Source organism: Zea mays, chromosome 4 (genome assembly GCF_902167145.1).
Source record: "Zea mays cultivar B73 chromosome 4, Zm-B73-REFERENCE-NAM-5.0, whole genome shotgun sequence".
Lineage (NCBI taxonomy): Eukaryota > Viridiplantae > Streptophyta > Magnoliopsida > Poales > Poaceae > Zea > Zea mays.
This window is the reverse complement of record NC_050099.1, coordinates 194,583,882-194,609,707: the sequence shown is the minus strand read 5'-3', so window position 1 is coordinate 194,609,707 and position 25,826 is coordinate 194,583,882. Positions and strand designations below refer to the sequence as shown.

Genomic DNA, 25,826 nt, shown 5'->3' with positions numbered 1-25,826 from the left:
TTTAATTTATTTAGTGCATCAAATAATCAATTTATACCCGGTTTGTTATAATATGTGGGGAAGAAAAACATAATATATAGACATAATAAGTTTGTGGTGTAGCGGTATTATTATTAATCATGTGATGATTAGGCAAGTTGTCGTGGGAGCAGTGTCTAATAACAAACCATATATATACCTGACAATGAGTCACCCAGAACTAATAACAAACCATACCTGACAACGTGGGTTCAGAACTTTTGATCGAATACCATTACAAGTTGCAAGTTGGCATCGCTTCAGATAGCCACACACGCACACGGTGACGAGTGATCGACGACACAGGTTGTTGCATTGCAAGACAGGCATCACAGATGAATCAAACGGCCATGGATGGCTAGATAGATAGATCGTTGGGATGTCTAGATAGCGGACCTGCATGCAGCGCCCGGGTCATTATCTTCTCGTCAAGGCATATAAAAGGCCCCTAAGCCGCCCCTGACCTGACCCTCTCTCGCTGTCGCCGCATCCCACCCGCACCCACCTCTCCAAGCTCGCCGGAACACCGGCGGCGATCGTCTCGACGCCCCCTGGCCTTGAAAAAGTGCAGCGCCCGGAAGAAGCCTTGGCTCTCGTCGTCGTCGCAAGGTACGTAACGCCGTAACAGCAACCAACCAATCCACCTTGTGTCTTCCTTATCAGTCTACTTGCACACCGGCAGCCGCCACGCGTTCCCATCACACTTCTTTTTACGGATCCACGCTGTAGGATGAGGACGCCATACGGCGGCGATCGTATACCTAGCGCCTCCCTGCAGACCTGGTTTATAGATTCAGGATTAGAATAAAGGCGGCGGCGGGAAATTCTTATTAGGTGCTGTTTGGTTGGGTTGATGGAGTGGTAACGGTAATGGCAATGGTTGCCGGCGCTAGCTGCTGCGTTTGATTCATTAGCACCGTTTGTTTCTCTTTTTTTTTTTTTGCTGTAACGGTAATGACCTTAGGTGCTGTTTGGTTCATTAGCACCTGAGGTTTTATTTTGGTTTGATTCATCTGTAAGGTGCTGTTTGGTACGGATTCTTATTAGAGAGATCGGATCTTTCTCTCTTTTTTTGCTGGGGTTCAAAATAGCCGGGTGATGGCTTTACACAAACTGCATTCAGATCAAATCAGATTCATCCCCTACCTTTCACCTTCTATGTGCCTTCTATTGACTGTCAATGAATCTTGTTGTCGTTTCTTCGACTCTTCTAGTTTGTTCTCTTATTTGTATACATAGCATACACAATCATGATTTTTAGATTTTTTTTTTTGGCGAAGCCCTTGCTTGGCTGGCTGATTTTGTTGGCATCCGGCCGGTCCTTACTCCTTACAATAGCTGACAAAATATTTCTATCCTTTTCATGTGGTTCTCCAGCTGCAGCTGCAGAGTCGAGTCTAATGGCGCTTCTTTTCTTTCTGTGTATTGCAGATCACAAGTCCGTAACAAGAAGCACCAACAAAAGTATCAGGGAATGCTGAAAGATGTGCTTTTATAGAAGATACTTGAGCGGTCTGGTGGCTTTTGCGCAAGGTCTGCAGGCCTGCTCGTCCCTTGACTTGAGCAGCGGTCACCTTGCCTGCATCCACTCTACCTCCTTCAGAGTCCGACCCATAAGGCACAGTCCACCTGATTGACAACAGAAAGCTAGTTCTGTGCGTGATCACACAGTTTTCATCAAGATAAAAGATATGAACACCAGAGGGAAGACTTTGACGGAGCGGTACGAGATGGGGAAGCTGCTGGGGAAAGGCGCGTTCGGGAAGGTGCACTATGCAAGGGACCTCGAGTCCAACCAGGGTGTTGCTATCAAGATCATGGACAAGGACAGGGTGCTCAAGGCCGGGCTCTCAGAGCAGGTAAAGCGTGAGATCACGACTATGCGGCTGGTGGAACACAAAAACATCGTTCGTCTCCATGAGGTCATGGCGACGCGGAACAAGATCTACATCATCATGGAGTATGCCAAAGGGGGTGAGCTCATGGACAAGCTTAAGAGGAGCGGCAGGCTCACGGAGGCTGACGCACACAGATACTTCGAGCAGCTCATCGATGCACTGGATCACTGCCACAACCGAGGCGTGTACCACCGGGACTTGAAGCCTGAGAACCTACTGTTGGATGAGAATGGGGACCTCAAGGTGTCTGACTTTGGACTTAGCGCGTTTTCAGAGTCGAGGAGGACAGATGGGCTGCTCCATACGGTCTGTGGGACACCGATATATATAGCTCCAGAGGTGATCATGAAGACAGGCTATGATGGTGCAAAATCAGACATCTGGTCTTGTGGTGTCGTCCTGTTTGTTCTTGCTGCTGGCTACCTCCCTTTCCAGGGCCCAAACTTGATGGAGATTTATCGGAAGATACATGATAGAGATTTCACGTGCCCAAGTAGGTTTTCACACAAACTCAAGAGGCTGCTATACAAGATCCTGAACCCCAACCCCAGCATGAGACCTTCAATTCAGGAGATAAAAGAGTCTACCTGGTTCCGAAAAGGTCCTAGGGAGATTAGTGCAGTGAACGAGAAAGTTCTTAGCGAGAATGCCACCACCACAAATGCTGCCCCAGTGCTTGCTTCTAGGCACAAGGAGATTGCTCACGAAGATATGAAGTCCTTGGTTGCCACAAACCTCAATGCCTTTGAAATCATCGCGTTATCAGCAGGGTTGGACCTGTCTGGTCTGTTTATCAAGGAGTGCAGGAAGGAGACAAGATTCACTTCAGATAAGCCTGCGTTGGCCATCATCTCAAAGCTTGAAGACATCGCAAAAGCACTGAATCTCAGGATAAGGAAGAAGGACAACAACATTGTCAGCATTGAAGGGAGGAAGGAGGGGGGCAATGGTGTCCTTCAGTTTGACATGCAGATCTTTGAGATCACACCATCCTGCCATCTCGTTCAGATGAAACAAACAAGTGGTGATCTACTTGAGTACCAAAAACTATTGGAAGAGGGCATCCGACCAGGGTTAAAGGATGTTGTCTCGGCCTGGCATGGAGATGATCTGTAGTAGAAGCAGAAGTAGCTTCGGATGTCTCCCAGAGATTCTGTTTTAGTACATTCCTTATTTTTTTTAGCAACTACATTCCTTTTTTTGTATTGGTGGTGATATGAACCATTAGGATATGTTTTGTTCAGCAATAATTGTTGAGGAGCTTTCCAGGAGATTGTTACAATTTTATAATGAAAAAGTGTTGTCGATCCTTAAAAAGGGTCGAGCTTTCCAGGAGATCCATTAGTAGTTTGATGTGTGTACTAGATGCAACCACATTATCCTCTTGCAAACATTATGCAGCCCTGCATGATGCATACAAATCTTTAGTGCAAAGAGGAGAGGCTGATTAAAACTGAAACCATGGCTGAGTAGGGAGCATCTTAGTGCAACAAAAAATTCAGAAGTTAGACCAGATGAAGGGTACATAACCCAGCTTGAGATGCTTTCATGCTCTGTCTCTCTGTTTTTTTTTCACCGCTAATGTCTTTGAATGCGGTGTTTTCTTCTTCTTTCAATTTTCACTCAAACCATTTAGCACAGACAGAAATCGAGGGGTTGTTGCAGATTGCATCGCTAATCATCGGCTCTTCCTGCCTCCAGTTCGTTGCTTTGCCTCCTCTCCTCCCACTCAGCTGCTGGCTCCTGCCGATCTTCACTGGCGCGAGCAGGAGAAGAGAAACAGAGGGTACTTCATTCTCTCCAGGTTCTATGTACCATTGTCGGCTAGCTGGTTCGCTCAGCAATGGCTTTCTTGGGTTTTGTTCTTCAGGGCTGTCAATTCTTGTAGCTGCCATGCTGTTCTAAAGACATACCTTAACACAATGGATACGGATTACTGATATACCATATTCGTACAAAGCTTTCATGTCAAATCTAAGCATGCAGCTTTTATTTTATACCTGACTAAATAATCGAAATATCATTCAGTCAAGGTTGAAGCAACAATCTCTTGAGGACTTGGGTCCAGGGTTGACTGACTGTCGTACTGCACCATCTATTCCTGACGCACGTGATGTTCGGCTCTTCCTGCAGGTTTCTGCCCGAGATTCTACCTGCGAGCTACTGCAACAGCAATTTGCATAAGATTTTGCTTCATTGTCCAGATGTCCAGAGTATTATCATGGGCACTAGAGTTTTCAGATTCCAGCAGGCTCTGCTCCAACACGCTGCACCGTCACCATTTCGACATTGCAGTAAGATCAGACTCAGAACTGAACACCAAAGCAGGTAGAACATGGTGTTTTACAGCTCTAATTACGTTTCAACCTTTGCAATAATTACGCTTGCACATTTGTGTTGCCATTACCATTATATCGCTTCCCTAGTTCTCACTTTATTTTTTTTTCTTTTAGTGACCGTGCCATGGTACGTATTTTAATTAATCCAATAGTAGTCCTAGAGGATCTGCTGCAAGATCGCCAACACGGTGCAGTTACCACCCTAGAACAATTGCAGTGCGACGTGTTATATAGAAGGTGTTTGAATGTAATGTAGCTAATAGTTAGTTCACTAAAAATTCACTAGTAGAATTAGATATCCAACAAATAGAGCTAGCTAACTATTAGCTAGATTATTTGAATATCTTCATCTAATTTTAGCAGTTAACTATTAGCTCCACGCCCCCATAAACTAAGACTCACACGAACCAACCAACGTTCGTGATACCTCTTCATCCTAACAAATACATATATCTAAGCTAATCTAGATTGTAGCAAGTGACAAGTAGTTCTTCTCCACCTAGAGCCGCCTCCTACAAACCCAAAGGTAATTTCTCTCTCTACTCTAAATTCAAGGTTTTAGGCAAGGGAATATCATACGCATTTCCATCTCCAACCATTCCCTCCATATTTTTCCTACTATCTATATTTTCTATTATATTTTACTATATCACCTCAAAAGATACCCTCACATCCACGACGTTTCCAACCATTAATCTTATCCAACTCCCCCTAGCTATATATTATAGTTCAATTATTTGATATTTTTTCATCAATTTTTCAAGTTAAAAAATTATAGACTATTCGTACTACCATAATACACATTTTTATCAAGTTATGGTACTTAAAAAGGTTAATATCACAAAGAATGAAGTAACTAAAGTGAGAGGAGATTAGAAATCCTCCATATGTGGGGGAGCAGTCTCTCTCCCCCACATGAGGTGGGCTATGGAAGGGACGGTTGGAGGGGATTTTCACCCCGAAATCACACTCTACGTGGGGTGGGGGAGGGGTAGGGGCGACGTTGGAGATGGCCTAATGGTGATATCAGAGTCGAGGTTTTGCACCTATACTCTAACATTAGAACCTAAATCCTTCGAGATTTAGGACATACATGTGCCAAATCTCCAAATCAGCTCAAATCTGATCGATATCTCCTACAACAAGTTGAAGAAGAGGAAATTGAACTTCAATTATTCATTTTTTAATAAAACTCCTAAATCCTAAGCAAACCTAACCCTAAGATCCATAAATCGAGCCATGAAAGGATTCACCATCATCACCTTCTGCAAAGACAAGCTTTCCTGATCAGATACCTGGCATATAGACGATGCTCATCTCCTAGAAGAATACCAGGGAGTGGTTCTGGTGAAAGCAGGACTCTCTTGCACTTGCGAGTTGCGAGTCCCCCACTGGTCGTATGAAACATGACTACATGAGAGAGAAAAGAAAAGGTGTAGCGAGCAGGGCTATCAATGTGTTGAGCACATAATTTGTTGCAGGTGTATTTTTATATACATGAGCAATAAACGTCATGGGAGTGGGATCAATGGATCGAAAATATACAACCTGAACAGCAGATTCCGCAGCCCATTCAACCGGATGAGCAACAGATCAGTAACCATCACTCTGGATTATCGTCGGACAACTCCATAGGTCCCATTCAGGATGCACCTCTTCAGAATGGCCACATTTTAGAGGTAGGGCCTGTGGTGCCAGGGAATGTGCCTGATGTCCCTGCTCTAAATGCTGCTCCTATTAATGGGCCACAAGAAGCTGATGACCCAGTTATTCAGTTGGACCCTCTTGCTGTGAATGTTGGCCAGCCACCAGAAGCCCAGGAGGGGGGCATAATAATAACCATTTCTTTCACAACATGGAGATGAACTTCATGTTCGCCCAGGAGTGGCAACCAGATCCAGTGTTTCAGTTGCACTTGGAGAGGAAAAGGTCTACTCAGCTTTACAGGATTTGGGCCAATTATTTTGCTCCAATAGGGAACCCAGACATTACAGTGAAGATTCCCAAAAAATGGTCGCCCTTTTTCCTTTCAAATTTGCTTCAGCCATAATCTTTTAACTGGTACAAGTCCTTCTTGTCGTCAGAAATACCCTCAACGTTGCTGGAGCCGGAGCTTGAGTCCTTATCTTTTGCCATTCCCAAGGGTTGCCCGAAGGATAATTTCCTAGATGATGTTCTCTCGGAGAATCCACAGCCTCCAAGCTCTGAGCAGGAAGAGAACAATTCTGGTGTTCCTGGCCCGACCATTGTGGAATCAGAGCTCAGAAGGAGTAAGCGCCTGAAAGACTCCAGAGCTGGGTTCAGACAGGGTTCTTGCCCAAAAAGGATCTGTCTGATGTGCCATCATAACTTTGATGGTCCCCCATCTCTATCTTCCAAGGTGATCCGGAACCTGGGGGGCCAAATTCTGTAACATGGCAAATGAAGATTTATCAGACAACAACTTGAAGAAGAAGAAATTTTCATCAGGATCTGTCGGTCCAAAGAAGACAAGCAAAAAGGACAAAAAATGAGAAGAATGAAGATACTAATGAAGAAGACAAAAAATAGGTTGAAGAAGTGCTGGTTGGAGTCTTGCTTCTGTCTTTTGAAGTACTGTCTTTTGAAGTATTGGGTTTTTTGGCTGGTTAATCTCAGGATTTTATGTTCCTCGGTTGGCACCTGGGTGTGCCTGTTTTCTGCCTATGATACTCTTTCGTTTGTTGATTGGCACATGTTTACCCACCCAGTGTTTGGGTTTGGGTCTCTTTCTGGCAAAAACCTTCAAGTTTACGTAATGAATAACTTTAATGCTGCTAATTATTCTGAGTGGTCTGTTCTGAGCCACAATGTCAGAGGAATTAATTCTAGTGTTAAATGGAATGGCATTCGTCGTGCAATTCGGGAATCTAGTTGTGATGTTATTTGCTTACAAGAAACCAAAAAGGAACTTTTCGATACAGCCTATCTAAAAAACTTATGTCCTAATCATTTTGATTCTTTTGCTTTTGTTCCTTCGGTGGGGAACTCGGGTGGCTCAATTATCATTTGGAAAAGTTCAAAATTGGCAGGCAATGTTATTTTTCAAAATGAGTATGCTCAATCAGCGGAATTCATATCCAATTTATCGGCATGCTCATGGATTATTACGAACATTTATGCACCATGTACTCCTCAAGGGAAAATAGATTTCCTCAACTAGCTCTATAATATTTCTATGCCATCAGATAAACTTTGGCTTCTTGTTGGTGATTTCAATTTAATTTGGAGGCCAAAAGATAGGAATAAAGCTAGGGGCGATATTAATTTAATGTTGAAGTTCAACGAAGCAATAAGTAACCTCGATTTGGTTGAAATTCCCCTCCATGGTTTATCCTACACCTGGTCGAATAGACAGCGGGAACCCCTCCTTCAGAGATTAGATTGGTTTTTCATCTCACAAGAATGGTCGATCGTTTATCCGGATACTTGTGCAAAGACGATGCCACGTGACATCTCCGATCATGTGCCTTGTCTAGTTTCATTTAAGTCCAAGGTTCCTAAACCTAAGATTTTTAGGTTTGAAAACTTTTGGCTGGAATATGAAGGATTCATGAATATCTTTCAAAGCATGTGGCTTGGCCTCCCAAGTCTGCCTGATAAAGCGAAAAACTTAACAGCCAAGTTTAAGATTGCAAGGAAGGATCTAAAGGATTGGCAGAGATCATTACCAAAAATTGATAAAACAGTGAGTAATACCAAGTTGCTAATTGAGTTTATAGACAATATTGAAGAACACCGCGATCTTTCTATTGAGGAATGGAACTTCAGAGATATTATGCAGAACAAAGTGGCTGAATTGCTAAACATTCAGAAAATTTATTGGAAGCAACGGGTGTCTATCAAATGGATCACTGAAGGAGATATTTGCTCGCGTTTTTTTCATGCACATGCCACGGTAAAGCACAGAAGAAATACAATTGCTTCATTGACCGATGAGAATGGGATAATTCACTTGGAGCATGACCACAAATCAAATCTTCTTTGGGATGCTTTCAAGAGTAGACTGGGATCTTCTGATTTCTTAGGTATTGATTTTGACCTAACAGAGCTTTTAACCAGAAACGAAGATCTACAATGGCTAGATTCTCCATTCACTAAGCAGGAGATTGACAACATTATCAAATCCCTACCTTCTGACAAATCCCCTGGTCCTGATGGATTCAACACCAATTTTATTAAAAAATGCTGGCACATCATTGCTCAAGATTTTTATGACCTCTGTGAAAAGTTTTATCAAGAAGAGGTTTGCCTGAGAAGCATTAATGGATCCTTCATTGTTTTGATTCTGAAGAAGGATAATCCGCAAAAAGTGGGAGATTTTAGGCCAATTTCGCTACTAAACAATAATATGAAAATTATCACGAAGCTTCCGGCAAATCGACTGCAAACAATGATGACACGGTTAGTTCACAGGAACCAATATGGTTTCATAAAAGGAAGAAAAATTCAAGATTGCTTGATTCACTTATGCCATTCCTCAAAAAAAAGAAATCATTGTGCTAAAACTTTATTTCGAAAAGGTGTTTGATACTTTAGAACATGAACTGATTATGCATGTTCTGACTCATAAAGAATTTGGTACAAAGTGGATTAACTAGGTTCGAAATATCCTACATTCTGGCACTTCTTCGGTGTTACTCAATGGAGTCCCATGGAAAACCTTTCATTGCAAGCGAGGAGTCAGACAAGGAGATCCTCTCTCGCCGCTGTTGTTTGTCTTGGCGACTGACCTTCTTCAGAGTATTATCAATAAGGCCAGACATCTGAATTTGCTTCAGCTTCCTCTGCCAGATAGTTGTGAACAAGATTTTCCTATTGTACAATATGTTGATGATACTCTCTTGATAATGGAGGCCTGCCCGAAGCAATTATTCTTTCTTAAGGCAATTCTCAATTCCTTTGCAACCTCAACTGGTCTTAGGGTCAATTATAACAAATCAAGTATGTATCCGATAAATGTTAACCCTGAGAAGATGGAGATCCTATCAAGAACTCTCAATTATCAGACAGGTGCAATGCCTTTCACTTACCTTGGATTGCCTTTGGGTCTTTCAAAGCCTAGACTTCAGCAGTTCCTACCTTTAATCCAAAGAATTGAAAAGAGATTGTCATGTACTTCCAATTTTCTATCTCATGCTGGACGTTTGGAGTTGGTAAACTCGGTGTTTTCAGCCTTGCCAACTTTTTTTATGTGTACGCTCAAAATCCCAAGGTCTATCATTAAGTAGATAGACATTTACAGGAAGCATTGTCTTTGGAGGGGGAATGACACAAGCTCAAAAAAGTCGTCGCTGGTTGCTTGGTCCACGATTACTAAACGAAATGTCAGTGGAGGACTTGGGGTGATACGCCTCGAAACTCAAAATGATGCTCTTCTCCTAAAATTCTTCCACAAATTCTTCAATAGTCATGATTTACCATGGGTAAATATCATTTGGAATAACTACTGTTGGAACTTGCTCTCAGCAGCAAGGAAGCCAACAAGGGTGAACGGTGGTGACAACAGGGTTACGTGCACGGGGGCAATAGCTCTGTTAATCTAGCCTCTCACGGGCACTGTGCGGGGGTATTTATAGGTATCTGGGTGCCCAGCGCCTTGTGTTAAGGACGCATGTGCCCTCAGACACCTAGTTTATCCCCAGAATATTCCCATAAAGCAGGGTTACAAGCCGTAATTACAAGAATGCCTTTACAAACTAGGCCCGTAACACAAAGGCGGCCACGCGAGGCCCGTTACAATGGGCCAGATCACACGTGGGCCTCAGAGCAGGACGAGGTCGTGCTACGGGGAGACGTCACCGCAGGCCTTCGTCTGGTGCTGAATGAAGCGAAGGGTGTCCCTGCCCGTTTTGTCTCTGTCAGACCAGCGACTGCAGCGAGAGACGACGAGCGAAGGGTGGCGTCTTTGCCTTCGCCCCAACATTTGCCCTCCGAGGGACCAGTTCAACAAAGTCACCTGGTGCCGAAGACGTCGCTAGATGGCGGAGACGTTGCCCTCGCTCGAAGTGGTTCCGCGGGGGTTTTCGATGTGACCGTTGATGGACGGCGTACTGTTGGATTGCGGGTTTCCCGAAGCGCCGTGCCTTGTCGGATTGGGGGTTTCCCGAAGAGCCGCGCCCTGCCTATAAAAGGGGGCAGGGGTCGGTGCTTTTTGAACTTTGCCTTCCGCGCACCGCGAAAACCCTAGCCGCCCGCCGACTTGCTGTTCGTCTGCCCGCCGTGCTCTTGATCGCCGGAGATCTGGCTCGAGTGAAGCAGACCGCCCGCCGCCGCCGACGGTACGTAGCAATGTTGTCCTCTTCTTCTTCCGCCGACACCACGCCGCCGGCGGCCGCCTCGTCTGAGGAGACGTTGAGTAGCTTGGTGGTGGAGGAGTTGCGCGCCGGCGACTCTGTTGATTTTGGTGTGTCACGGATGACGTCAGCCCGCGTTGAAGATATGCAGCGGTTGGGCTACTTTGGCGGCGGAGTTGCTCGTGCTCCGGGGACGGAGGAAGTCCCCGAGCCGGAGGGTGAGTTGGTCGTTTTCGAGGCGTTCTTCGCCGCCGGTCTCCGCTTGCCTGCGCACCGGTTTGTTGGCGAAGTCCTGCGTAGATTCAATGTTCAAATACATCAGCTGACACCGAATGCCATGGTGGCGCTGGCGAAGTATGTCTGGGCGACGACTTCGTACGGCGGGCAGCCGTCTGTTGAAGTTTTTGCGAAGAATTATTGTTTGCACTGGCAGAAGAGGATGGTTGGGGACGGAGTTGCCCAGTTCGGGTCATGCACATTCACGCCGAAGACCGGCAAGACCACAATGCCAGTAGTGGAGTTGGTTCCGTGCGCCCGTAACAAGTGGGGCAGTTGGAATGAATTTTGGTTTTACGTTGCTGAGGGTACTGTCGAAGGCCATGAGGGACTCCCCGTGTCTGAGATGTGCTCTCATTATTATTCTGCGTATCCGCCTTTTGAAGTGGCAGAAGAGGATGCAGACGAAGGGGCCCTCCGATGCGCCGCCGGCCAGAGCAGTGGGCGTGATTTAGTTGAAGAGTTCGTGGCATACGGGGTCTGGCCCTTGGCGCACGGCTGGGCGTTGGGCGAAGTGTGCCCTCGCCAGATGCCTTTTCACGGTGGAAGGGTGGTGCGAAGTCCTGCCTTCGCACTGAACTTGCGAAATCGTGACCCGGCCGCCTTTGTGCGTGATGCGGAGGACTTGGCGGTGCGGCTCGTGGGACGTTACGTGCCGAGGACTGAAGGCCAGCGCAGCTTTGATATCCGCGGGTCAAATGAGCGCTTGAACAGGGTCTTCGAATTAAATCAATTGCCGTACGACGGCTATCCTGGTCAAGACGAAGCGGACCGCCGTGGGAAGAAACCGGCGGTGGAGACTGGAGGCGACCCTGCGCTGGCGGCCGCCCCCTCCTCAAAAAAGAGAAAATTAGGTACTGCGATGGGGGGACTTGGGGTGTCTGATAGTTTTGCTAGAGAGTTAATGAGGACGTGTGCGGCCCCGGGGGAAAGGATGTCTTCGCCCGAGCTCCGGGAGTCTTCGGCTCGGATGCTGAGGGTTACCGGGGGTTGCTGGCCGAAAAATGTTCCTATCCCCTGCGCGGCTGAGGAGGGCTGTTTTACATCTCGTATGGTTCATCGGTGGAGAGTCTTTCCTTACGGGCAAAATATCGGTGCTGTTGTGTGGACAGTGATGGACAAGGATCGCCAAGGGGCGGCGCAAAAACGCCAGGCGACTGTCAGGATTCACGAAGCTCGGCCGAAAAGGCAGCGGGGAACTGCGAAGGCTGTGGCCTCCGGCGGAGGTAAGCCGCCGCTGGCGGCGAAGGCGGGCGTCTCTGCACCTAGCAAGGCGCCGGAGGCAACGGCGGGCGCCGGAGGCTCCAAGTCAGCGAAGGTGGTGCCCCCGGCCAGCGGAGTGGCGGAGGCTTCGAAGGCGGCCCGAGCGCTGCCGCTGGCGGGCAAACGTGTTGCCGACTTCGGCACCGACATTACTGTGGATGACTATCTTGGTGGTAAGTCGCTGGCCTATTATTGTTATTGTTATTATTTTTTTTCTTTTTTCTTTTTTTTTCTTTTTTTTATTCGAAGATGCGTTGCAGGGTCGGACGAGGGCCAGCTTGCTACGCTTGCGCCTGGCGCGGAGATCGCGACGGTGGCCATAGTGCCGAAGGCGAGGGGCGAGGCCCTTGACGCCGGAGGCGAGGTGTCAGCCCTCGCCGTGGTCAGGGGCGAGGCGGGCGCAGCGACCCGCCGGCTGAAGGGAGTGACGGAGGCGCTGAGTCAGGCGACGGAGGCGCTGAGTCAGGTCCGTTGAGCTATACTCTCTCCCCCACCTCTTTTGGGGTAACGGCCTTACGTACTGCGTCGCGGCCCTGCAGGTGGCTGACTTCGCCAGCCGTACTGCGTCGGGGGCCCTCACGGCGGCTGTGTCTGCCGAAGTCGAGAGACTTCGGACACAACATGCTGACGCTGTCCGTGAGAAGTCGGCCTCCGACAGCAAGTGCCGTAAGCTGACGGACAGGGTGGCCGCCCTGGAGAGGGAGAAGGCTGACCTCCGGCGCCAACTGGCGGCGGAGAGGAGGGAAGCTAACGAGGCCGTCGCCAAGGGGCAGGCTGCGCAGGCGGAGGCCAAGCTGGCGCGGTCGGAGGGCAATCTTGCCAAGGAGCTCGCCGAACATCTGCAAGAGCGGCTCACCGCCCTAGAGAGCCGCGCTAAGGAGGCCGAGGCCGCAGTGCATGCGGAGGCCGAACGGACGCGCACGCAGCTTGTGGATACATATCATGAGCTGGGTGCGCGGACCGGTGACTTCGAAGTGCCGGACCGAGAGCCTGGCCTTCGCTGTCTGCAGTGGGTGCAGGAGGAGCTGCTGGAACTTCCATCCGTCGTGGGGGGGTTGATGTCGTACGCCTCCCTGGTCACCTGCGAGGGGGCGATGAACGCGCTCTCTCGCGAAGGGTGCCGGCACTTTGAGGCCCTCGACCAGGTAGATGAAGATTTTGGGCGAGATATCTATGAGGTCGAAGACCCCGCGGTGAAGGAGTCCGCCGGGGCCCTCTATGACCGAATGTGGGGTCTGTACGGTCGTGAGGTGGTCAGGGAACGGGCCGAGGCTATGAGGGCTCAGGTAACGTTGTTGTTTGTTCGGTGTTTGCTGGATGTGTTCTGTGCGTGTGCTTGCTGAATTTTTGTGTGTGTTGTCTTAGGCGGAGCGTGGCGAGCGGGTGGACGACTTCGGGGCACTGAACAGCGCGCTGCCTGGCCCGGAGCCGACCCCTGCGGAGGCCGCGACTGGAGTCGCCCTGGAAACAACCCCGGAGCGTGCGGAAGACGCGCCGAGCGTGCCCACCTCTGCCGTGGCCGGCGAAGACCTGCCCCCAAAGGTGGCCGAAGGCGCGCCTGACGCCCCCGCAGCTGCTGCGCCGAGCGCTGAAGATTCCGCGGCGGTGGTGGCGGAAACAGCGGCGGAGGAGACAGCGGAGGCTCCCGCAGCGGCAGGGCCTTCGCAGGTGGCGTAGTGGGTGTTTAGGGTTGGGGACTTTTTGGATGTTGTACTGAATTTTGGTTGCTGCGCAGGTTCAAGATTTTGGGCCTGCGCACGCAACCGCTACTACTGGGTTTTTGGCGGCTTCGACCGCGGAAGATGGAAATGAATATGGTGGGTCTGTATCTAAGTTTTTTGATTTTACTGATTCTGGGAGCTCGGTTGAGTGGACTGAGGAGTCGTCGGAGGAGGACTTGGATTATTTTGCGGCCTTGGACGTGGCTGCGGCGGAGGCTTCGCCACACGCCGCGGACGCGCCAGACGTGCTGGGTCCTAGCACCGGGCGCCGACGACGAAGGGCGGTTGCAAAGCGTAGGGTTAGTGCGGAGGAAGGGGCTCGGCTTCGCGTGAGTAGGGGTGGTCGGCAGGAACTGTTGTCTTTGCCGGTCGCCACGAGCACAGGGGAAGGGGAACTGCGAAGTCTTTTTGCGGGTGAGGAGCTTAGGATAATGTTATTTAATTATAGGGAGATGGGGATTATTCCTAAGGTGGAGCCGATGTAGAGTGTGGTGCCCTCGCTTGTGTATGTGTAAAAGGTTGTAAGATGAAGTTGTGTGCCCTCGCGTGCCTGTGCCTGCGAGGGCGCTGTGTACTTTGTGTGGCATGGTTGGCTATGCTGTGCTGGTGTAATTATGGTCGGTCTTAGCGCGGATGGTTTGATGCTGTCGCTTCTGCTTTTGTTGTACTAGTTTGACTGCGCCCTTAGGCGGCTTCTGCGCGGAGTCTTCGCGAGAGACATCGGAATTTTTCGCACTTGATGTGTTTAGTCCGGCTGCACCCTTAGGCGACTTCTGCGCGGATAGTCTTCGCGATAGACATCGGAATTTTTTCGCACTTGAAGTGCTTAGTCCGGCTGCACCCTTAGGCGACTTCTGCGCGGATAGTCTTCGCGATAGACATCGGAATTTTTTCGCACTTGTTGTGCTAAGTCCGGCTGCACCCTTAGGCGACTTCTGCGCGGATAGTCTTCGCGATAGACATCGGAATTTTTCCGCACTTGTTGTGCTAAGTTCGGCTGCACCCTTAGGCGACTTCTGCGCGGATAGTCTTCGCGATAGACATCGGAATTTTTCCGCACTTGTTGTGCTAAGTCCGGCTGCACCCTTAGGCGACTTCTGCGCGGATTTGTCGCACGCGAGGGTGGCTAGCGCTTAGCCTCGCGGTGACTTCGAATTGGTCGAATGCCGAAGACCGTTGTCGCGGTCTTTTTTCGACACATGTTTTTGCGGGGGATTTTTCTCACATATATTACATGGCTCCGCCTCGTTAAAAACCTCACCCCCCGGGAGGAAAAGAGTGTGGGCCGGTACAAGATTGTTTGCGGCGAATTACAAGGGCGAAATCAGCCCTAAATGGGTCAAACAAAAAATTTGCGAAGGTTGTCGATGTTCCAGGAGTGCTCCAGGTCCTCGCCGTTTGGCGTTGTGAGCCTGTAAGCGCTGGGGGAAGCTTTTGACTTGACTATGAAGGGGCCCTCCCACTTGGGCTCCAACTTGCCCTTGGACTCCGTCCGAGCCGTCCGGATGAGTACGAGGTCCCCCTCACTGAACTCCCTCGGGATGACTGTGTGGTCGCGCCATGCTTTGGTCTGGGCTTGATATTTGTTTAGGGCCTGTAGGGCGAAGACCCGGTCTCCGTCAATGAGATCTTTTGAAGTTGGCTCATCCACGTCGGGGACGGCTGACGGAACTGTACGCGGGGACCCATGCTTTATTTCTTGCGGGGTCATTGCCTCCGATCCGTATAGAAGGCGGAAAGGAGTGAACCCGGTCGCCCTGCACTCAGTTGTGTTTAGCGCCCAGACTGCCTCCGGTAATAAATCGGTCCATCTGCCTTTTCTTTCATCGAGGAGCATCTTTTTGACAGCTGTGAATATTTTCCCATTGGCACGCTCCACGACCCCGTTGGACTGCGGATGATAGACTGAAGCGAAGGCAAGCTTGGTGCCGATGGAAAAACAAAAATCCTTGAAATCTTGGCTGTCGAACTGCTTGCCGTTGTCAACTGTTAGCTCGGACGGTACTCCGAAGCGGCAAACGATGTTCTGCCAGAAGAATTTTTGGGCAGTCTTTGATGTGATTGTGGAAACAGCCCTCACTTCAATCCATTTGGTAAAGTATTCGACGGCTACGAAGGCGAACTTAAGGTTCCCCTGAGCGGTGGGCAGGGGCCCGACGATGTCCAGGCCCCAGCGCTGGAGAGGCCATGTGTGGGCAATCAGCTTTGTATATTGCGAGGGGTTGCCTGACCGAGGAGAGAACTTCTGGCAGGCTTCGCAGGACCTCGTGACTCGATTTGCGGCGCAGATCATTGCGGGCCAGTAAAACCCTTGTCGGATCACCTTGGCAGCCAGGGCCCTCGGCCCTGCGTGCGAGCCGCACGTGCCACTGTGGACTTCGCGTAGGATCTGCATGCCTTCGGTTTCGGTGACGCATTTGAGCATTGGCTGACTGACCCCTTTCTTGTATAATTGGCCCGCAATCAGTGCGAAGTCCCTGCTTCGATGTCTGAGGCGCTTTGCCTCACTGACGTCAGCCGGATGATAGTACCCCTGTAGGAACAGGGTTATCGGCGCCCGCCAGTCTTCGGTCATGATTAGGTTGACTATACGGTGGCCCTCGCTATCATTAGTTATTTGGAGCCCTTCGGGGCTCCGGACAGCGGGCGTGCCGATGGTGTGAAAGAACACGTCGGAGGGCAAGGGCTCGCCCCTGGCGGCAGCCTTGGCCAATGCGTCGGCCTCCTCGTTCTTGGCCCTATCCACATGCTGCAGGGTGAATCCCTTGAACTGTTTCTCGAGACTTCGGATAGCCGCGAGGTATTGCATGAGCGCGGGGTCCTTTGCTGCATAATCTTTCTCGATCTGGCCGGCAACTATCTTGGAGTCTGTCTTGATGATACATGTGGTGACTCCGAGGGCCCTTAGCTTGCGGAGGCCGAGGATAACCGCTTCATACTCTGCGATGTTGTTTGTGCATCTGTCGGACTCCAGAGCGAAGCTGAGGCGTGCTGCATATCTGTGTTTGACTCCGGTTGGTGAGGTGACAATTGCAGCGACGCCTGCCCCCGCATGGCACCATGCGCCGTCGCAATGGATGGTCCAGACCTTTTCTGTGGACGGGTCCGGCTGTGCTACTGGCCCAGTCCAGTCGACGACGAAGTCTGCCAGGACTTGCGACTTGATGGCTGTCCTGGGCTCGAAGCTGATGTGGTAGCCGGAGAGTTCGGCTGCCCACTTGGCAATCCTCACCGATGCCTCCGGGTTTCTGAATAGTTCGCCAAGCCCCCTGTCAGAGGTGACTCGGACCTTGAATGCTTCAAAGTAATGGCGCAATTTGCGCGAGGACATAACAACTGCGTAGGCGATCTTCTCCAGCTCTGTCATGTTGCATTTGGACGGTGTCAGGACTTTGGAGACATAGTAAATAGGGCACTGTCTGACTGTGCCTTCAATAGTCTGCTCCTGTACTAGTGCCGCGCTGACCGCGTGCGGCGAAGCCGCGACATAGAGCAATAGGGGGAGCGAGGAGTCGGGGCTTGTGAGGATGGCCAGTTCCGATAAGTACTGTTTTAATGAGGCGAAGGCCGCTGCTTGCTCCGGCCCCCAGGCGAAGTCTTTCGCACCGCGAAGTGTTTTGAGGAAGGGGAGACTTCGCTCGGCGGACCTGGAGATGAATCTGTTGAGAGCGGCCAATCTGCCTGTCAGACGCTGGACGTCCCTGACGGACTGCGGAGGCGACATGTCGACGATGGCCTGGATCTTGGTTGGGTTGGCCTCGATGCCGCGGTGTGACACCAGGTAACCCAATATCTTGCCCTGGCGAACACCGAAGACGCACTTTTCCGGGTTCAGGCGGAGTCGTGCATCTCGCATGTTCGCGAATGTCTCGGCGAGGTCGGCGAGATGGTCCTCCTTATTCTTGCTGGCGACGACGATGTCGTCCACATATGTAAATATGTTTCTGCCGACCTGCCCTTCGAGTACTGTTTTGGTGAGTCTGGAGAAGGTGGACCCCGCATTCTTGAGTCCCTCCGGCATCCTGATGAAGCAATAAGTGACGAAGGGTGTTATAAAGCTGGTGCTAGCCTTGTCTTCCTCCTTCATGTATATCTGGTGATAACCGGAGAAGCAGTCGAGGAGTGACATGACCTCGCATCCGGCCGCGCTATCGACTATTTTGTCGATCCGCGGCAACGGGAAATTGTCCTTCGGGCAGGCCTTATTGAGACTGGTGAAGTCTATGCACATTCGCCATTTCCCGCTTTTTTCTGCACCATTACGACATTGGAGAGCCACGTGGGGTAAGCCACTGGCTCGATGAATTTAGCTTCTAGGAGGCGGTGCACTTCCGCCTTGGCGGCCTCTGTCTTTTCGTCGGACATTTTGCGGAGCCTTTGCTTTTTTGGTCACACCGAAGGGTCAATTCCCAAGCTGTGCTCAATTATGGATCGGCTGACTCCGACCAGATCTAGGGCGGACCAGGCGAAGACATCTTTATTTTTGGCCAGGCAGCAGAGAAGCCTCTCTTCTTCATGTGACGTAAGGTCTTCGCTGATAGTGACTGTCTGCTTGGGCGTGGCCTGATCAAGGGGAACAGTCCTGGTTCCATCTTGGCTCTGCAACTGTGCCTTCTCGTGCTGCTTGTCGGCTGGGCTGGCGGGCGCGGGGACCTCGCGCTGGGTCGTGAGACAGTGTACGTTCCTCTGACCAGGCACGAAGTCCCGCTCTATGTTGCGCGCCGTCTGCTGGTTGTCGTAGATCGTGATAGCGCCTAGCGGACCTGGTATCTTCATACATAGGTACAGTCCGTGGATGGCAGCTTCGAACTTATTGATGGAGCCCCGGCCCATGATGGCGTTGTACGGATATACCATGTCGACAATGTCGAAGGTTACTTGCTCACTTCGGGCATTGGGTGCTACACCGAAGGAGAGGGGAAGCTCTATTTTGCCAACGGGGAAGGTGCCTTTGCCGCCGAAGCCATACAACGGATTGTCCGAAGGCTTGAGCAGGCTGTGGCTTATACCCATGCGGTCGAAGGCGTGGAGGAAGATGATGTCCGCCTGACTGCCGTTGTCGACTAGGACTTTGTGCAAGTCCCAGCCTGCCACGCTGCAATTGATGACCATAGCGTCGATGTGGGGGGCGCTGCGCAGGTCGACGTCTCGTGCATCGAAGGTTAGCGGTATGTGGGACCACTTCGTCTGCACGACTGGGCCGGTGACCGCGACATGGTTGATGCTGCGGTAGTGGTCCCGCTTCTGCCGCTTGGCGTCGAAGTCAGTGCTGGACCCCCCTGTTATCATGTGAATGACTCCGCGATATGGTTGATCGGCGAAGTCTTCCTGATTTGGGGCATGGGGGATGTTTTGGTGTTGCTGGTGTGGTGGTGGGGGTGGAGGAGGTACGATTTGTACTTCCTGATGGTGTTGGTAAGCGTGGTGCGGTGGATGCGGAGCGGGAGCGTGGATATATGGTGGAGGGGGTGGCTGGTAATTATGCGCGACAATTCTGGGATTGTCGGCTGGCTGCGCCCGCGCCATTCTGTCTCTGGTGGCCTTCGTTTCGGGGCAGTCTTTGGTTTGGTGGGCGCAGTCTTCGCCGTGGAAAAGGCAGTAGAACCGGCGCGGCGGCTGCGCGCGCCCTCGACCCCTGCCACGAGTTCCGTTTCCGCGGCCTTGGGGGGGATATTCCTGGCGACGAGGGGGGTCAGCAGCAGGCTGCTGGTTTGCGATGTTGTGCACTTGCTGTTGACCGCGGCCATCTCGACCGGAGTCTGGTTGCGGAGTCCTCGTCCATGTGCGGCTGGACTGCGGGGCATCCTTGGGCTTCCGCTGTGACTCAACTTTGCGCTGGTGGAGCTCTTCGGATTTGGCATATTTTTCAAAGAGCTGATATAGCTCCTGAAGGTTCTTGGGTGGATCTCTGATACAGTGGCTGTAGAGGACGCCGGCCCGAAGGCCACTGATGGCGTAGTGGATAGCGATCTGATCATCGACGGAGGGCAGCTGTGACTTGAGTGTTAGGAATTTGCGGTAATACTCCCGCAGAGTCTCCTTTTCCAGCTGTTTGCAGAGCGAGAGCTCGGCCAAAGCGTCGGTGTCTGGACGGTACCCTTGGAAGTTGAGAAGGAACTTGTCCCGGAGACTTCTCCACGAATCAATGGACAGCGGAGGCAATCTGGTGAACCAGGTGAGTGCTGGGCCCTCTAGGGCGATGATGAAAGACTTCGCCATTGTGGCGTCGTCCCCTCCGGCGGATGCAACGGCGACTTGATAACTCATTATGTATTGCGCCGGATCGGTGCTGCCGTTGTACTTGGGATATGCCCCTGCTCGGAAGTTAGCTGGCCAAGGCGCCACTTGCAGGTGTGGCGCCAGGGGACTGCGCTCGTCGAGGTAGTTGACCCCTTGGAATGGCGCGCCGTGCTGGAAGGCGTAGTCATATTGGGGGAAGCGCGGGTTCTCCGGCTGCGCCCGGTGTTGCAGGGGTGGGCCATGCTGCAGGCCGAGGTGGCCTTCGCGCGTGTCCTCCGGTTGCGCGCGCTGCTGGAGGGGTGGCTCTTGCTGTAGACCGAGGTGGCCTTCGCGCTGCATCAGCGCGATCTCGCGCTCGAGGTCTTGGGCCTTCTGCTCCTCGTCGCGTATCATCTGCCGCACCTTGGCTAGTGCGGACACACGTTGGCGCTTGGCTTCCAGTATCTCTTTCTGCCTCTGGAGATTGTGGTTCTTGAGGCGCAGGGCGCGCAGCTGTAACTGTTCTTCTGTTGAGACGCCGAGGACCTCGCCGTCCTCGGTGAGATCCGCGCCCTGCACTGGGGCGAAGCCTGGGGGCGGCTGCGATTGTCCTTCGGGCCCGCAGTTGCGGAAGGTGTCGTCTTCGCAGGTGCGGGGAATATTGTCTTCAGTGGGCTCTTGGTGGGTGGATTGGGTGAGGGCGAGGGCCTTGCCCTTTCTTGCGGCTAGCAGTGCTGCCTTCGCAGCCTCGTCAGCCTTCGGGTTAGCTCTCTTGGGGGCCATCGCGGGTGGTCTTGTCGTAGCACGAACGGTGGGCGCCAAATGTTGGAACTTGCTCTCAGCAGCAAGGAAGCCAACAAGGGTGAACGGTGGTGACAACAGGGTTACGTGCACGGGGGCAATAGCTCTGTTAATCTAGCCTCTCACGGGCACTGTGCGGGGGTATTTATAGGTATCTGGGTGCCCAGCGCCTTGTGTTAAGGACGCATGTGCCCTCAGACACCTAGTTTATCCCCAGAATATTCCCATAAAGCAGGGTTACAAGCCGTAATTACAAGAATGCCTTTACAAACTAGGCCCGTAACACAAAGGCGGCCACGCGGGGCCCGTTACAATGGGCCAGATCACACGTGGGCCTCAGAGCAGGACGAGGCCGTGCTACGGGGAGACGTCACCGCAGGCCTTCGTCTGGTGCTGAATGAAGCGAAGGGTGTCCCTGCCCGTTTTGTCTCTGTCAGACCAGCGACTGCAGCGAGAGACGACGAGCGAAGGGTGGCGTCTTTGCCTTCGCCCCAACAACTACTATACGCCTGGCAGACTTCCTGGTCATAGAAGAATTGGCTCCTTCTGGTGGAAAAGTATGTTGAAACTTCTTCATAATTTTAAGGGATTGGCGTACCCAATCATTGGCAATGGTAGATCAATTCTTTTCTGGGAAGATCAGTGGAATAAGAGTATTCCAGGTCAACAATATCCAGAATTATTCTCTTTTGCAAAAAGCACAAAACTGTCTATCGCAGAGGCTAAAGAGCAAGATCACTTATTTCGTATTTTTCAATTGCCTATTTCTGGACAAGCCTACGAACAGTATTTGGAGTTACATGTAGTCTGTGAGCAAATTGATCTAAGCACTGTAAAGGACCGATGGAGATACATATGGGATTCAGACAGTTATTCAACAAAAAAGGCCTACAGACACCTAATGGGGCAGACACAGGTTCACTCTATTTACAAGTGTCTATGGAAAAGCAAATGTCAACCAAAGCATAAAGTTTTCTATTAGTTATGGCTTAAAATAGACTCACCACCAGGAATATGCTGAGAAGAAAAAACATGACACTAGAGTCATATTCATGTGAGAACTGTTTATGGCAAAGGGAAGCGACTCTTTATCACCTGTTTCTCAGATGCAATTTCGCAAAAGCCTGCTGGAATACAATTGGCATAACCCCCCCTAGAATTGCTCAACCAGAGGAGGCATCGGCAAACCTCAAGCAACAGCTTAATTAACGTTCCTTTTTCTATGGAGGTCATTATACTCATGACATGGAGCATTTGGAAAAGTCGAAATGAATGATTTCTGTAAGAATGAATTCAGCAAGGAATTACGGATGGTTGTACACAGAGCGCGAGGAAAATATGACAACTCCATTCCGAACTGGCTGGATCAGTGGCAGCCATAACTTTTGTATTGCTCTGGTCACTCTTTGTAGCTCTTTAATTAGATCTTACCAGCTAACCTCTAACTCACATCGAGTTGTACCTTTACATTATTAATAAAATTTAACATAGGGGTTTCCCCTCCTGATCTTTCAAAAAAAATCCTATTGTAATGCACGCCGTTTTGTAACGAGGACGGAAGGTTAGGCGGTGCTCTTAGGGGCATGCATGCCTGCCTGCCGTATTTGGAAGTTTGCAGCACAAGGATTTAATGACCTAATCCTCATGTCATGCACTCATGCTGCATACACAAGCTTATTAGCTGATGCATGCTACTAAGCTAGTACTAAACACAACAGTGAATGTTTCAGCTCCGACCATGCAATCATGCTGCTTAAAGATATGTGCGCAGCACTATAGTTATAATCGTGGGAACTACTAATTAATGGGTGGTCTAATCGAATAATCCAACCAGCACCACTTATTAGCTTGACAATTGACATATATACAGCTATTCAGCTACTACAAAATCATGCAAATGAGGTGCCAACAACCGCTGTACCAAATCTACATGTACATGCATGCATCTTTTTTTTTTTTTTGCATCTGTGGCTGCTCGGTTCATGCATCACCTAATCCAATCATATAATTCTCCCCTTTTCTTTTGAGGGGTGGGGGGGAGCAATTATATATATAAACTCTCTCTCTCTCTTTGTGCAATTTCTCATGCACGTTTTCATGCTAATCATTGGAAGGAAAATTAGTGGATGAGGAGGACAGAGGGAAAGGAAATAAAAGAAGGCCTGATGGCTGATATATAGAGACGGCGGCATAGATTAATTAGTGATGTACTTTGTTTTGTTTTCAAACATAAAATGAAAGGGACATCTGTTCTGCTCCCGGCTTAACCCTCTTCCATGTATAATTGACCAAAAAAAAAAGTTCCATGTCTGGTACGGTGGTGTCAAGGGGTCTTGCGTGGTAGGATAAAAGAGTTGGTTTGTGTTTTCATTACCGTTCCAAAATAGTATTCATTTTAGCTCTTGATTTTTATGTTCATAATAAAATGAATGGTAATGAATCTAGACATATATATATATATATATATATATATATATATATATATATATATATATATATATATATAACACATATATCGAGTATTATATGAGTCCATTAAAATGCTGCAACGGATTTTAATTTGAGGCCAAGAGAGTATATAAAACTAGTATACATCAGTTGAGTAAGTGTGAGACTAGTCATTTTCAAAGGAAAATAAAGAACAGAAAAACAAAGTATATATGACCAATAGTTCAAGGGTGATTTTTATTTTTCTTGAAGAGGGTTTAGGGTGGGGGTGACTTTAGGAAGCCGCTGTGAAGTTTCTGATCTGCACTTTTGAAGAACCACCCAATTAAGGCGTAAGCGTTGCTTTCGGTTGCTGTGTTGTTTATTTGTGTGTTTTGAAGATGTCGTTGAACCACACACGGATATTGTTTAACCACGGAACAACACATCAATGAATAGACTTAACAAAGGACTCAGGATTTAATATAAATACGCTAGCTGAAGCTTATTTGGATGATAGGGATATTATTGGATTGGTGTGGCGTTAGGTTTCTGCTTGACAATTAGCCGTGGATGTTGACTCGTTAACAGGGGACGACAGTGAGCGACCAAATTGAAATCAGGAATCAAAATGATATAGTATATTGGTGCTGCCTGCTGCTGCTGTCCAGTTGGTCCGCTCATTACTTTAATTTCTTGCTAACTGATGCAAGACAGGTTTCTCAAAAGCTGAAATTGCTTTCAGCATGTTTAGGTTCACATTATGTTTCCAGTCGTCAATTCAGCTAGCTAGTTTTTTATCTGACTTGATTTAGTTTATACATCTATTGTTGGGACATGTTTTCTGTATAAATAAAGGTATTATAATGAAGCAAAGAAATACTAGAAATGTGCAGAATTAACAGTGTTGACTAATACAGTAAAAGTTCATACTAGTTACTGAATTATTCATATATTAATCGACATTTATTAGATTAAATAATTATAAACTTTATGAACGGTTGACAAAAATTACACTCACTTTATAGTCGCAGTCAGGTCGAGGTGACCGCCTGGCCATCCTGGCGGCCTCTTTGTCATAATAAATCATATACATGGATAACAGGATAAGGAGCAAAATACACAATTTAGTATGGAGAACAATAATTGGGAAAGTCCCAACTATTTTAATTTTTGTTCAGGCTCTTGAAATTTTCTAGCTCCTTCTCGGTGGGTTGGGAGACAACGCGAAAGGGCGATGGGGGATGAGACTAGTGCTGACGGTCGTCAGGCGAGCGTGCATGGTCTAGAGGCTAGGGTGAGGCGGTAGGAATAAAAGTGAATACTCGAATCGTTACGACAAAATTAATATTTTATGAATATTTATAAGCTCAATGCTACAAATAGAAATACCAATTTAGATGGCGGGTTATGTATCTTATTTATTCTCAATAAAGAACTAAAAAATTGAGAGAGACGGAGGCTAGTATGAGTCGGATGGTGTTGTGTCGTATTGGCGATACAAACGGTAGCGGACGCAGTACGAGAATTCATGAGTAGTCAAAAAACCATATGATAAAATTAAGCAAGATCGAAAAACCAGTGTTCTATAGAATTTAAGTTTCATATCAATACACGATACAAGTTAAAATAAGAAAACTATATAAACAAAAGAATCAAATATGTCGCTAAGTTCTTACTGACCGAATCGAAACCGTACTTACCTGTCGCTAAGTTTCTTGGTTCACCAAGCTTTCCGACCGCCGAGAATGAGTCGTTTCATCGCGACGAGCGAGATAGGGCCTGCCAGATGTATTGGCGTCGTGACGATGACAAATAGGGTGAAGGTGTCAGGAAGGTTTGGGATCGAATGACGTTGTGTGTCGGGAAGGAGGCAGCGGCGGGTGACATCGGTGCGGACTAGAACAAAGAGGGGGACCAAAGTTGGGATGACTAGACCTATCTGACGAGAATAGGACATGACTGATTTAATTCACTGAAACCTTATTTTTAATCTATACTTAACATTAAATGAATATTAGATGTAGAAGGTTTTACAAAAATTGAGGAGGGGGCATTGTCACCTTTGTCCCACTGTGGATAGTGGATACGCCCCTGGATAAAAAGTACTACTACTACTTTATGTCGGAGAAGGAAAGAAGCCGAAAAAAAATTACAATTTCGTGTATCTTATTTCAGCCAACATAAATTGCCTTATTTTCGTCAGGTATACCGTGGCTGACGAAAATTGAAGAATTTATGTGGGATATCTAAAAGCCTATAAAAAATCTTTTTTTTCTATTACGATAGTTTGCAGTGTCCATATACCCCGGCCCAAGGCAACAGACCTCTTTGTTCTTATTTGTTGTCCCCTTGCCCCTATGCCTTGATTTTTTTTCCCAAAGAACTCCAACATTTCACGGTCAGGTCGTTTTATCAATAGAGGAAGAGGAAATGCAGAAAAAACACACAACAAAAGCAGAAAATAGAAATTATTCAAAAAAAATGCACATTTTAATTCGATAATGAAAAGCTAAGGCCCTGTTTGGATTCATCCGATTTATTTTAAGC

General features: G+C 49.0%; 1 protein-coding gene across 1 annotated transcript; it reads left to right on the top strand.

Moving 5' to 3' along the window:
• Window positions 1-468: 468 nt before the first annotated feature.
• On the top strand, window positions 469-3,248 carry LOC103654347 (CBL-interacting protein kinase 14). Its single transcript, XM_008681191.3, has 2 exons — window positions 469-627; window positions 1,450-3,248. The coding sequence occupies exon 2, from the start codon at window positions 1,710-1,712 to the stop codon at window positions 3,030-3,032; it is 1,323 nt and encodes a 440-aa protein (XP_008679413.1). The 5' UTR covers window positions 469-627; window positions 1,450-1,709; the 3' UTR covers window positions 3,033-3,248.
• The last annotated feature ends 22,578 nt before the right edge of the window (window positions 3,249-25,826 follow it).

What these genes read in the sequence shown, in the direction of transcription:
- LOC103654347 (XM_008681191.3), top strand. Translation starts at nt 1,710, where the DNA reads ATGAACACCAGAGGGAAGACTTTGACGGAGCGGTACGAGATGGGGAAG.